This window comes from Myotis daubentonii, chromosome 2 (genome assembly GCF_963259705.1).
Source record: "Myotis daubentonii chromosome 2, mMyoDau2.1, whole genome shotgun sequence".
NCBI classification, from domain to species: domain Eukaryota; kingdom Metazoa; phylum Chordata; class Mammalia; order Chiroptera; family Vespertilionidae; genus Myotis; species Myotis daubentonii.
This window is the reverse complement of record NC_081841.1, coordinates 45940810-45956194: the sequence shown is the minus strand read 5'-3', so window position 1 is coordinate 45956194 and position 15385 is coordinate 45940810. Positions and strand designations below refer to the sequence as shown.

The following is a 15385-nucleotide window of genomic DNA, read 5'->3' as shown; positions in this document are numbered from 1 at the left end:
TTGTTTTTAAAGTTGCAATGATTGGGCTGGGGATGGAAAGGAAACTTTAGAAGTAAAGTAAAGAAAAAATGTCAATGAGCCAGATATGATTTGTAAAGAGGGCCCTTTTCTGTACAACTTCTTCAAAGTAAATTATATCATGTCAAATATACTGGAAATTTAGCATTTACTGAAGGCATTTTTAATATCATAATTCATTGATAAAAATTACAGCTTGTTTTTGCTCAGTCAAAATCCTACTTACCTCTGCTAAAATCTTTGCATCACTATATTATCAAAACATACCTCTTATAAATGTGTATATGTAATATTTATAAGCAGAAATTCATTTAATAATTATAATGATTGGTTTTAATCATTTTAATGGAATGTAGTACACATTTATAATGTCTCTCCACGTAGAATTCTATATTTCTAAAGAAAACTACATCCAATCCAAGTCATTTAGTGAATGAGACAAGGTATAAATCAATAAATTAAACAATCTCTTACCAGAATAAAATGATCCTAACATTTCCTTTCTTCCAGAAAGCTCTTGCAGATTTCCCCCAATCAGGATAGGGTTTGTCCTGAAGCATCATATCAGTGACCTGAAGCAATCAAAGAAACTTATTTAGCACTGTCAGAAATTTACATTCAGGGGTAAATATGCAAATAATTTGCATTTTATTGAAAATAAAATATGTATGTATTTTAACACTAGAACATATGCAAAGATAAAAACTGGAAGAATATACTTCCTTTACTTAAAAACTTTAATAGTTCATATTCTTTACATAATAAATGAGCATATTTAAAGTCATTCAACATGTCAAATATTGACATTATTTTTTAAACATCAGTCAAGATTACCTTATAAAAGAAGGCATCATTAAGATATTAATAACCTCTCTATAGAAACAAAACATATAATAAAGTACCATATTCTTTCTAACTTAGCTAAACAGAAGCTATTTCCAGTCAAAATATTATCTTTCCTTCTCTCCCTTTTTTTCTTCAATGATTTGTGAAGTATGGTACCTAGACCCAGTTTTAAGGCACATTTAATCTAATTACCTAGCAAGTTTCCACCTCCATGTAATTAGCAATTCTATTCATTCTTCAAAAAAATGTTCTACCTCTCCCACCTGCACAGATTGTGCCTGTCTTCAGAGGCCTATATACAGTCGTGTTACCATTGTGATGTCTTCATTTCCATCCCCCTCCCCAACTACAGTTCTTGACCTTTTTCATGTTACATATCACTTTCCACCTTCTCTTTTACTTACTTATGCACATTTTTCTCTCCACTAGGCTTTGAAATCCTTGAAGTCGAATATTTATCATTGTATCCTTTCCTAACGATCTTTTATATAAAAGACTAAAATATTACTCAAAGAAAAAATGGCAAAAATGTATTAGGATATAAATGCTTGCTTTTAAAAAATGATTAACAAAGTAAATTGTCCATTGTCAACATCCAATATTAATAGTTTCAGCAAATTTCCAAAGAATAATATGTATATGTCATAAAAAGCAGCTTTAAAAAACTGGTGAGAATGAAAAATGAATTTCCTTCTTCTAATAAAGGAAACATGTTTGCATATTTGCACACACACACACACACACAGGTTTTTTTTTCCTTTTCCCAGAAAATATACCTTCCATCTGAGAGAAGAGAACATTTTTTAATTAATTATGGTTTTATTTAATAATCTTCAAATCCAAAAAATCAAGACAGAATCAATGTTAAGAATTTTGATAAAGAATGGAATAAACTCAATAGAGTAACAAAGAAGTTTCATTATCCATTAAAATATTTTTTTTTCTTTTGCCCTTAAAGCCTTAACATTACATTTAAATGTAACTTCCAACAATGGCCTAACCTGGAATGGGTGAGATTTAATAATTTGTAATGAGATATGGTGATCCAGTGGACCCTTCAATACTACTGGACTCCCTGCAGAAGGTGCATTGATTCTCAAGCAAGCCCATCTTGTGCAACACAATATCCTGGAAAAGTTCCTGGAAACTTTCATTGACATGCTAAAGCTGCACATGCTCACTGAGGATGCAATCAGAACAGTGAGTAAAGAGTCCAATCTCTAGAGCACATGTGATCTTAATTTTCTCTATATTCTTTCTCACGTCATTTCTAGGACTAGAATTCCCACGAGTCCCCTGGTTGGTAGGAATCAAAGCAAGTTCATTGATCTTCATTGAGCAACACTGCAGACCTATGCCCGCTCTGTCTGATTTAGAACCCACAGTAATTTTGTGTGATATTATTTCATTATTGAAAAGGCTCAACAATCATAACTGGTTTTAATTTAAACTCTCAATTTCTTAAAACTATTAATTACTTTGATAAGTGTACATGCAACTAATATTAAGAATTCAAAAAGAGCCCTAACCGGTTTGGCTCAGTGGATAGAGCGTCGGCCTGTGGACTGAAGGGTCCCAGGTTCGATTCCGGTCGAGGGCATGTACCTTGGTTGTGGGCACATCCCCAGTTAGGGGGTGTGCAGGAGGCAACTGATTGATGTTTCTCTCTCATCGATGTTTCTAACGCTCTATCCTTCTCCCTTCCTCTCTGTAAAAAATCAATAAAATATATTTTAAAAAAAAAGAATTCAAAAAGAAAAAAACACTTGTTAACTTATTTTTAAAAGAAAACTTATTTTCTTCATGACTCATTAGAATTACAAGACTATTTTCTCACCCATGAATTATATCTTCGATTTAAAAAAAAATCATGATATTTATCAAAATAAACAAAGGGAAGATGATAGAATAAAAATTAACCATGAATCAAGTGAGTTATATTGCTACTAAAAAAGAATAAAGGTAAAAATAGAAAATTTATATCCCATATATTCTTGAGCATAAAACAAGTTTTATATCACAGCTTCCCTGAGGAAAGAATCACTATTTTTCAAAATACAACAATTTTATCCGCTGCTCCTTTGTCACCTTCTTGAATAATAATCTAGTGTCAGATTTTATTTTTACAAAACCTCAAGTTAAGCAAATAAATACTTAAATAAATATTTCATGTTTTGTCAGCTTTTAAAAAGATTTAATTAATTCTGTTCAACAATATTTATCTTGTTCTGGAAAGAGTATGCATAGTAACAGATATTTTCATGGAACAGCATGATTATTGGGTAAATTTTATTCAACTTGCAATGTTTTCTCCAGGGCACTTTCTGGGAAATAATTACTATATTTTCTAGAAGGAGGCAATCTGTTGCTATATGACTAATTATTACAGCAGCATGTTTTGCAAAAATGCCATTCAAGGGTAAAAGATTTCTCAGTAAAATGGCAAGATGAGAACAAAATACATTTTTTTCTGATACCAGACCACTGGTTCTTTTCACCCCCAGCTTCCACCTATTTATTTTAAGTCATATCATCAGATCAATGTCAGGGCACTTGCTAAATTGGCAAGGAGCAGAGACAGTCATTAAAGGGATGCATCCAATAAAGAAAAATCCAATTACCTGCTGCATTAGAGAAATCAAATTCATTTCTGGTGTTGGTCAAGGACAGTCTTTGTGGGAAAATATGCAGGAAAGCGAGGACTGAAAATGATGCGAAAAGGTTGCAGTGTAGCATAAATACAATGCAAAACGTGTTGGTGCTTCTCCCATGGGAAGATTATTAGAATTTAAAACTGCAGGTCTTTTTCCTACGCTGGAAGAAGTTTGCTTAACTCTTTGAGTACCACAGTCCTTCCCTTCTCCTGTCCTCTCTCCTAGGTCTTTGCACAGAACTCAGGACCTCATGATGCCCCTTCCCTCACTATGCCCTGGTAGGGAGTCTCTCTCAGTGGACATAAGCTATTTTAGGGCATGGGCATTGTTCAGTCAGAGCAAACACATGTGTGTTGAGATTGAAAAGCCAGTAAATGATTATCCCTACAGGAATCTAAGGGAAACCTTTCCTCCTCTATGAGCTGAGCTTACATGATGCTGTGTCAACAATGGCAGCATGAAGACAGCAGACAACAGTGACATTTTACATCTGCTATGGAGCTTCATGGCTTACAAAGCTGATGGATGTACTTCTCTTAATAACTGACAAGCTAACTTTATAAAGGGCGTCATTATTCTCCATCTTTCACCAACACAGAAAGAGAAGTCAGTGAGGTTAAGTAGGCGAGCAGGTCACACACAGTGTACTGTTATGTGCATTCATTCTGCAGCCAGCCGGTCTGGGTCCTAATCCTAGTGTCATCTCTTACTACCTTTTGATTTGAGGCAAAGTAGTTCATCTCTCTGTACCTTGGTTTCTTATGCATTATCTAGTGGCAGGTGTTATAATAATTATTTACATTTTGTTGTGTATATCTGGAATTTCTAACCAATTGTTTTGCTTCATGTGACTATTGTGTTAAATAGCTGATTTGGAATCCAAGGACTTGGCAATCATTCTCATCTCCTCTATAAAGACAAGACTATCACACTGGACTGTTCGAAAATGATAAATATATAGTATAATGTTCAAATATGTGACAGTCAAATATTGCTGTTAAAAATCAAAGGGAGGGGAGGCCAGCCACCAAAGGTTGCAATAATCTCAGAAGGTTTCGCAGAGGGCTTGTGTAACATAACTGAGCATTCATTTGCATCCTGTACTCTCCAATTTTGCCAGTCTAGTCTTAGCCTGATTATAAGCTACTCACATGCAGATATACATATGCTGCACCTATAATTTTATTTGATATAGTTTTATGTTAAGCATGTGATATTAAAATATTAATATTGAGGATATAAGGTCATAATATAACAACTATGGCTACATAGTCCACCTCTTAAGGCAGCTATTATTTAGTGGAATATAATTTAAAGAAACAAGTACTATTCTATTGATAAACAATAATATATACATTAAGTATATTAATGAACAAACATATACATATAATCTTGCATGCTATTTTGCAACTTCTTTCCATTTAACAATATATCTTTTTTTTTTATTGCTTAAAGTATTACAAAGGGTATTACATATGTATCCATTTTATCCCCCCGCCCTAGACAGTCCCCTAGCCTCCCCTATCACCCAGTGTCTTATGTCCATTGGTTATGCTTATATGCATGCATACAAGTCCTTTAGTTGATCTCTTACCCCCCAACCTCCTGAACCCCAACCCTCCCCGGCCTTCCCGCTGCAGTTTGACAATCTGTTTGAGGCAGCTCTGCCTCTGTATCTATTATTGTTCAAAATTTTATAATGGTCTCTATTGTCCATGAATGAGTGAGATCATGTGGTATTTTTCCTTTATTGACTGGCTTATTTCACTTAGCATAATGCTCTCCAGTTCCATCCATGACGTTGCAAATGGTAAGAGTTCCTTCCTTTTTACAGCAGCATAGTATTCCATCGTGTAGATGTACCACCGTTTTCTAATCCATTCATCTACTGATGGGCACTTAGGCTGTTTCCAGATCTTAGCTATGGTGAATTGTGCTGCTATGAACATAGGGGTGCATATATCCTTTCTGATTGGTGTTTCTGGTTTCTTGGGATATATTCCTAGAAGTGGGATCACAGGGTCAAATGGGAGTTCCATTTTCAGTTTTTTAAGGAAACTCCATACTGTCTTCCATAGTGGCTGCACCAGTCTGCATTCCCACCAGCAGTGCACAAGTGTTCCTTTTTCTCCACATCCTCTCCAGCACTTGTCGTTTGTTGATTTGTTGATGATAGCCAGTCTGACAGGTGTGAGATGGTACCTCATTGCTGTTTTGATTTGCATCTCTCGGATGATTAGTGACTTTGAGCATGTTTTCATATGTCTCTTGGCTTTCTGAATGTCCTCTTTTGAAAGGTGTCTATTTAGGTCCTTTGCCCATTTTTTGATTGGATTGTTTATCTTCCTTTTGTTAAGTTGTATGAGTTCCCTATAAATTTTGGAGATTAGGCCCTTATCAGATATGTCATTGGCAAATATGTTTTCCCACACAGTGGGTTTCCTCGTTGTTTTGTTGATGGTTTCTTTTGCTGTGCAGAAGCTTTTTATTTTGATGTAGTCCCATTTGTTCATTTTTTCTTTAGTTTCAAGTGCCCTAGGAGCTGTATCAGTGAAGAAATTGCTTCGGCATATGTCTGAGATTTTCTTGCCTTTGGATTCTTCTAGAATTTTTATGGTATCCTGTCGTACATTTAAGTCCTTTAGCCATTTTGAGTTTATTTTTGTGTATGGTGTAAGTTGGTGGTCTAGTTTCATTTTCTTGCATATATCTGTCCAATTTTCCTAACACCATTTATTGAAGAGACTATCTTGGCTCCATTGTATGTTCTTGCCTCCTTTGTCAAATATTAATTGAGCATATTGGTTCGGGCCGATTTCTGGGCTCTCTATTCTATTCCATTGATCTATATGCCTATTCTTGTGCCAGTACCAGGCAGTTTTGAGAACAGTGGCTTTGTAATACAACTTGATATCTGGTATTGAAATCCCACCTACTTTGTTCTTTTTCAGGATTGCTTCAGCTATTCAGGGTCTTTTTTTATTCCAGATGAACTTTTGGAAAGTTCGTTCTAGATCTCTGAAGTATGCTGTTGGTACTTTAATGGGAAGTGTGTTGAATTTATAGATTGCTTTGGGTAGTATGGACATTTTAATGATGTTGATTCTACCAATCCATGAACACGGTATGTTCTTCCATCTGTTTATGTCTTCCTCTATGTCTTTTTTCAACGTCCTGTAGTTTTCTGAGTAGTGGTCTTTTACCTCTTTAGTTAAGTTTATCCCTAGGTAGCTTAATTTTTTTGGTGCGATGGTAAATGGGATTGTTTTTATAATCTCTCTTTCTGAAAGTTCACTATTGGTGTATAGAAATGCCTCAAATTTCTTGGGGTTAATTTTGTATCCTGCTACATTGCCAAATTCATGTATTAAGTCTAGTAGCTTTTTGATGGAATCTCTAGGGTTTTGTATGTATAATATCATGTCGTCTGCAAATAAGGACAGTTTTACTTCCTCTTTTCCAATTTGGATGCCTTTTATTTCTTCTTCTTGCCGAATTGCAATGGCTAACACTTCCAGTACTATGTTGAACAGGAGTGGTGAGAGGGGGCATCCCTGTCTTGTTCCTGTTCTTAGGGGAAATGGTGTTAGTTTTTGTCCGTTGAGTATGATGTTGGCTGTGGGCCTGTCATATATGGCTTTTATTATGTTGAGGTATGATCCTTCTACTCCCACCTTGCTGAGAGTTTTTATCAAAAATGGGTGTTGAATTTTGTCAAATGCTTTTTCTGCATCAATTGATATGACCATGTGGTTTTTTTCTTTCAATTTGTTTATGTGATGTATCACGTTTATTGATTTGCGGATATTGTACCATCCTTGCATCCCTGGGATAAATCCTACTCGGTCATGGTGTATGATCTTTCTGATGTACTGCTGGATCCGATTTGCTAAGATTTTGTTGAGGATTTTGGCATCTATGTTCATGAGGGATATTGGCCTGTAATTCTCTTTCATTGTGTTGTCTTTACCTGGTTTTGGTATTAGGGTGATGCTGGCTTCATAGAATGAGCTTGGAAGTGTTCCTTCCTCTTGAATTTTTTGTAGTAGTCTGAGGAGGATAGGTTTTAGTTCTTCCTTGAATGTTTGGTAAAACTCCCCTGTGAAGCCGTCTGGTCCTGGGCTTTTGTTTGATGGAAGCTTTTTGATGACTGCTTCAATTTCTTCCATAGTTATTGGCCTGTTGAGATTTTTAGATTCTTCCTGATTGAGTTTTGGAATGCTGTATTTTTCTAGGAATTTGTCCATTTCCTCCAGGTTGTCTAGTTTGTTGGAGTAGAGCTGTCCATAGTATTTTTTAACAATCCTTTGTATTTCTGTGGGGTCTGTTGTTATTTCGCCTCTATCGTTTCTGATTTTATTTATTTGGGTCCTCTCTCTCGGCTTCTTGGTGAGTCTGGCTAGAGGTTTATCAATTTTGTTTATCCTTTCAAAGAACCAGCTCTTGGTTTCATTGATTTTCTGTATTGTTTTTTTGGTCTCTATGTCATTTATTTCTGCTCTAATCTTTATTATCTCCTTCCTTCTGCTCGCTCTGGGGTTTTCTTGTTGCTCTCTTTCTAATTCTTTGAGTTGTAGAGTTAGATGATTTACTACCATTTTTTCTTGTTTTTTGAGATAGGCCTTAACAATATATCTTGAACATCATCCTATATCACTACAAATAAAGCTATTTAAGTGGTTTCTTCTTTTTTATCTTCTACTATACCATTAGTGTGCATTTTTCCAAAATATAAAAGGTTTCTATTTTGTTCTAGTTATTACCTTTATAATAGAACTTCATTTAATGTATGTATTTACTGTGTCTTTAGATTTTACTCCCCATTATGAGCATTAACACAATTATTTAATTTCTGCTTCTCCCTCTGCCTTCTTCCCCCCAGCACTGTATTGTACTTACTGTATTATTTTTCCTATTTTTCAACTCTTTGAATATCTAGATCCTTATTTTATTTATCATCTTTAAATGATACCACCTTTCCCTCATCTAAAAAAGATGAGACAATAAAAATATTATATTTTCTTACACCATATATCATTTCTATGTTGTTGGAGTTTTGGAGTATTTTTATATTTGGTCTATAACCAGAAGCCATGCATTTATTTTAACCTGAGCCCCACAATTAAATTGACTCAATCACCTTTCCCAGTACATCGGCTAAAGTTTTCCAACTATTTCCAATGCCTGAACTTTGTTCTGCAATATATTCTTCAGGAAGCTTCACTAGAACAATGTGACTGATAACCAAACTGTCTATTTTCTGTACCTTTGACTAATCAGGCTGAGTGTAAAATTTTTGAGGCCCATTTTTCCCCTTAGCAATGAAGGCATTGCTTCACTTAATATTACTGAGTGATATCAAGGAGGAATCTGAGAAAACTGGAATCTGCACTTTTTTTTTTCCATCTTTACAGGTAAATTGTTGTTGTTGTTGTTGTTGTTGTTGTTGTTTTGCCTTTATTGTTTTGTTTTATTTTCTGGGGTGCTGCAGTATTTGCTTTTTATTTTGAATGTAATAATTTTGCTAAGTTTATCTATTGTTGTCTGTCACTTTTCTAGGGACAATATCCCCTCTTAGTTAAAAGATTCAAGTCTATTCTATGAAGTCTTTTTTAAAATAAATTTACTGGGGTGGCATTGGTTAATAAAATTATAAAGGTTTCAAGTGTACAATTCTATGATATATTGTCTGTATATAGTCTTTTTGGAATCCTTAATTATTTCTTTTCTGTTACTTCTTTTATTTAGAGAAATAATTATGCACATACTGGCTTTCTCTGGCTTCGTGTCTGCACCCCTTTTAGAAAGTTCATTTTACTCACTCAGTGATGTCCCATACTGTGATTATGGGTGTTCTGATAACTGTTTGCCCTGTTCAAGAGCAACCAGGCTCTTCCAAAGAACTTCACTCTGTAAGAAACAAAACTTTTCATGTCCTTTTGGTACAAGTGTGACATCATCATTCTAAACATCTTAACAAATTTGGGACAGGGGTCCATCCTTTGTCTATGTGAGACTGTGTCAGGGAAACTTTAATGTATTCCTGAAACTTTACCTACATGTATCAAAGGCTGATATGGAAAGACAAAGGTTGATGTTACATAAATTCTTCATATAAAATATCGAGAAATTAAAAGATCTCTATCCTAGTACCTCTACTCTGAACATAGATGGATACTATAAAATGCAAAAAAAAAAATCTAAAGTGGCTGAATTAACACTGCAAATGTACCCACCGCCAGAATATAAGTTCTATGATGACAGGGATTTTGTCCATTTTGTTCTCACAATGTTCCAATCATCTAGCATTGCGCCTGGGGTACTGTGGGCTCCCAGTAAACATTTACTAAATGAATGCATGAAAGGATAAATGGATGAACAAAAGGAAATGAAGAACAGAATGAGGAAGGCTAGGATAAGTAGCACACTCCCAGTAGCTCAGTGTCTTCCACTGAAATCTCCTCCAGCAATTAGTGGTAATGATGGCGCTGATGGATGTGGTAATAGTAGTGGGGGCAGGAGTAATAATATAGAGACAGTGGTGTATTCCTTTTCCTCCTAACCCTGTCTCTTCACTCCCTGGAGAGGTATAAAGACACAGGAGATATATCATTAAGATTCTAAAAGAGATACAGATGGTCTTTCTAAATTCCTGGAAAAATAAAAAATAAATCAAATATGACTTCAAAGAAGGATATTAAGCCTGAGATGCATGCTTACTCATGTGATCCAAGTACATAATATATTCGCTTTATTGTAAATTTATTTTTTAATGAACTAAATCAGGACAAATGTAAATCACACATTTTACAGATTAAAAATAGTGCACTTTCATATGCCTTATTTGTGGTATTGACACATTATATGACAGAGGTGGGGGAGTTGGACAGTGCCCAGCCTGTGTATCCTTAAGGGGTGGTCCAGTTCTGTGGGTACATTTGCACCCCCTGCAGCAAAGCATTATGTTCTTTTCTTTCCTCTTAGGCCATCTATGTGGAAGCAAAGCCTAAATTGCCAGTTCAATACTGTACTTTATAGGGCAATGTGTTTTTCCCCTTTCACTGCCCCCTGACCCCACCACACACACCACACCACATACACAGACATGCATATGCAAGCAGTCTCACACAATAGCACTTCCAGCTGAGACAAAGAAAGACTCCAAGGTCCAACCAAAAAGAAATATGCGCACTCGCAGAGGAACATTAGCTGAGTATATAATTAAGTAAATGGAAACCATGGAGAAAGTTTTCTAAATTACCTAGTGATGCCTTGAGTGAATTGCTACAAGAACTATCTGAAAATCGCTGGAAAATATACTGGCAAACATAAAACTTGGAATGTATTCTACAGATTTTCAGAAGCGCAACCAGGATTGCATAAAGCATGAATATTAATGCACCTGCTTATTATCTCCAATGATAGCCTGCACTGCCTTCGTGATGTATGGCACCTTATTGCCGGATCCCTACTGATTTACAATGAGTCATAGACTGTTTTATTATTAAGTAAGGAAATTGGGCATGTCTCAGAATACAGAACATTTAGAAAAATATCCCTGAATCACCTGAATACAGAAATACACACAATCAAAAAGTACTTTCCCAAGCAAAGTCTGCAGAGTTTCAAATAGTGTGTTAACAAATGCAAAATAAAAACCATGTGCCCCAGTACAATTTGCTTTCCATCACACTGAATTATAATTTAGAATATGTGAAAAAGTGAGAGTTATTACTGATTTTGCTGAGCATGAAGACAGCAGAAAAATATTTGTATCATCTTCTGACATGTTATTCCTTATGACTGGCTAAATTACCCAATGATAGTAGCCCAATATTACATGACTAAACATTAATTTTGGGTTTTTGGCTTGAACGAATTAGTGTTCGGTATGTATATCTTAGCTGTTTTGTTAACATAAATAAGTAATTGTTACTAGTAAATTAATTATACAAAACATACTGTAATATGATGGCTTTGTAACTGTATATATGAATGGAGGGCCAAAAGGAAGAGAAATAAAGGATACTTTTAGAAATGTGAATGTAAGAACCATTATCCACCAACGATCCATTGGAACACAGAAAGAGCAAACATATCCTCAAAGGGAAAATCAATCTCATTTTCAGGATACCAGCATTCCAGTTTTCTGAATGAAATGCCTAATACATGCTGCCCCTAATGAGAGAGTCAGAGGAGTTTGCTTAGTCTCCAGGCTGAGAGCCACCATGTAGCCTGCCTTTTTGCTTGTATAATTATAATTTATCAAAATATTCAACCAGCCCTAGCAAGCATGGCTCAGTGGTAGAGCGTCGCCCCATTCACCAAAGGGTCTTGGGTTGGATTCTCGGTCAAGGGCACATATCTGGGGTGCAGGTTGATCCCAGGCCTCTGTCAGGGAGCATGTGGGTGGCAACTAATCCTTGTTTCTCTCTCCCTACACACACATCTTTCTCCCTTCCACTGTCTCTAAAAATCAATGGGAAAAATATCCTCAGGCAAAGATTTAATATATTATATGTATATTTATACACACACACACACATATATATATATTCAACCAACTCTATAAGATGACAAGTCCAAAGCTATAGGCTGGTGGGATGAAAGGATGTTCCATTGGATTGACATTCCTACTGTTAGTAAATAGTAAGTCCAAAAAGAGGTTGATAATCATCCATTGGAGAGAACTACCTTTATTTCATTTTCAGAATTTGAGAGATTTAAAGTAAGGCAATTGCCAAGTAGCATGGTTTATAAGTGAAAACAAGTATTATTTCTATGTTGTATTGTTGCCTGAAAACAGATACAACACTATGGACTGAGTGTTGTGTGACATAATAGCAAGCTTAGAAATCCTAAAGCAATAACCTAAATCTATATCATTGCAATAAAAAACCTACTTATCAGCATTCATTGTCTAAAACTAAAATGAAATATTTCCATTTTAAATACAAGTAAAATATTGATTTTATGGCATATTTTTAAAAACTAAATCTAGTAAGTATGCTTCAATCAGACTTTTCAGATGTAGCTACTTATTCGAGATATTGCATTAAAATTATTTTAAAATTTTATATATATCAAAGAGCATATAATGTATAAATAACACATAAATATAACAAAAGTAGATAGTAGAACATGTTCTTATTTGGTGGTCTGTTTTTAAATTTTATTGATTTTTAGAGAGAGGAAGGGAAAGACAGACAGACAGAGAAAACAGATGTGAGAGAGAAACATTGATTGGCCTCCTTCTGCATGTGCCCCAGCCCGTAACCTGGGTATGTGTCTTAACCAGGAATCGAACCTTCCACCTTTTGGTGTATGGGACAATGCTCCAATCAATTGAGCCACACTGGCAGGGCATGGTGTCTTAAAATATACAATAAAATCAAAGGTCTTGAAGTCCTCTGTGTATCTGTCTCTAGTCAAATTATCCTGATTACTTCTATAAGAGGTAACCACATTCTAAATCCTGGGTTTATAATTCCCATTTTCATGTTTTTATTTGTGGTTTCACTCCACCTGCATGTAACCATAAGTATAACAAAATATTGCTTAGTTATATATATTTAGTATATTAATAGTTTAGTAGCATAATAAATTTTCCTATAGCTGGGTTTTTTTTAATCATTGTTATTTTTCTGAGGCTCATCTAGAGTAGTGGTTCTCAACCTTCCTAATGCCACGACCCTTTAATACAGTTCTTCATGTTGTGGTGACCCACAACCATAAAATTATTTTTGTTGCTACTTCATAACTGTAATTTTGCTACTGTTATGAATCGTAATGTAAATATCTGATATGCAGAATGTATTTTCATTGTTACAAATTGAACATAATTAAAGCATAGTGATTAATCTCAAAAACAATATGTAATTATATATGTGTTTTCCGATGGTGTTAGGCAACCCCTGTGAAAGGGTTATTCGACCCCCAAAGGGGTCGCGACCCACAGGTTGAGAACCGCTGATCTAGAGTGAAGCGTATAATTATATCTTTTATCTCCATTCTATCTCTATTAATACATTTTTTTTCATTTCATATTACTAATTTGTATCATTTTTTTTTACTCTTGATTAAAATTATAAAAATTTGTCAATTCTATTAGGCTTTCAAAAATTTGACTATTTTAATCCTATCATACCTTTATTTATATTATATTAATTTATGCTGATACCTTTATGCCTTTATTCCATTTTGTAGCATGGTAGAAATCAACTGTCATTTCTTTACAGGTAAGTCTGGCATTACTTTAAAAATTCTTATTACTTTTCCTTTAATGCTATGTAGTTTCACTTTCATTTGAAATTCTTTTCCTGTGTTGAGTTTATTGTGATTTTGGAAGATGAAGTTTCATGCATTCAATAATTAGGAAAAGTTCTAAGCCTTTTTTTTCTTCAAAAATTTTTCTCCTGTCCTCTCTATTTTCACCTTCTGGAACTTTGATCACATCCACGTTAGAACTCGCTTTATATCTCTTACCTTCTTTTATATATTTTCTATTTCTTTGTACACTATTTTGGAAAAAAATATATTTCACATGTTTTCTATACTTTACTAATTATGACCTTTGTCTAACATGCTCTTTAACCCAACAACTACAGTTTTCATTTCAATCGTTATTATTTTTATTCCTAAAGGTTCTGGTTCAGTTTTCAAATTACCCTGTCTTTTGTTCCTGACTTATATTTTCAGTTCTCTCTTTATTAGTTTGAATATATTATTTTAAAATATTATGTTATGTTCTCTATAAATAATTCTAAAAACAAATCTGTGAGTCTAATTCTACTAGTTGTATTTACTGCTATTACTCATGATAATTGTTTCCTTGTGTGTTTGTTGGCATTTTATTTGTGGAGGTATTTTAAGGATAGATTTGTTAATGTGTTCCTCCAGAGAGAATGTATGCTTGGTTCTGTGAAGGACCTACAGAAACTTCCAACCAGGGATCACTTTAAAATACATTCTTACTGTGGAGGTTTTTAAACCTGTGGGTGGTGAGAATTAGGATCATCTACCCACTTGAGGAATAGCTCATGGTTATAAAGTCTCAGGGGAGACTTCATTTTTCTCCTCTCTCTAAGACCTATGACAAGACAACCATGTTTCTAGTGTGCATGCCTACTTGGGACAATTTTTTCCAGTCAACCTTCTCACTGAGAGTGTACCTTTTCAGGGTTCCTGGCTTTATGTTCACTGTTCCTCATTTGACAACATATCTTATTTGGGGCCTCAGTTTTGTCTCCTTTTCCTCAAATAAATATTAAAACAAGGGCCCTAAATCACTAATGATTGGCCAATAGCCTCAGGCCAGTCTCGGTCTCTCTCCTTACTTAATCTGGGTTTGTGTCACATTTTGTTTTTGATTTCTAAGGATATCCCTTACCTTCCTACAAAAAGACCATTATTTTCCAAAGATGGCAGTTTTTATTACATTTATTTGATTTTTAAAAAGTAAATATGGATAGCCAAGGTGTTTTGTATTTGGAAGTGGTGGTGGTGGTGGTTGCTTTTTCCTGCTATCTGGTTCACCATAATTTCAGGAACAATTCCATTATTCCACACCTTTTCTATCATCCTCACTTTAACATTGTATAGGAAACGGTGTTTTAACAAAGAATTCAATTTTCATCTTTAATCCTAGGAAGGCATGATTAATGTCTAGAAAGAATTAACACTAGAAAGAATAAAGATATTCAATAATTTTCAAAGGAACATAGTCCAATAAACCCCACAGACTCTCTGTTTTGTTTTCAAGTCTACAAGTACAGAAGCTGGTTGCACTTGAGAGATGCCTCCCTCCCTACACCTCACTTCTACCTTTAATTAGTCTGAAGCAGAGAAAAGGCTAATCGAATTTTCAC

The 15385-nt window shown here is 34.8% G+C and overlaps 1 protein-coding gene across 3 annotated transcripts in view; it reads right to left on the bottom strand.

The window, feature by feature from the left end:
* The window catches only part of TMEM117 (transmembrane protein 117), a 449537-nt gene that overhangs the window by 157230 nt on the left and 276922 nt on the right, over nucleotides 1-15385 (bottom strand). For all 3 annotated transcript variants that reach the window (XM_059682637.1, XM_059682638.1, XM_059682636.1), the window contains exon 5: nucleotides 493-590. In XM_059682637.1, coding sequence (XP_059538620.1) covers nucleotides 493-590 — 98 coding nt within the window. The remainder of the gene's footprint in view (nucleotides 1-492; nucleotides 591-15385) is intronic.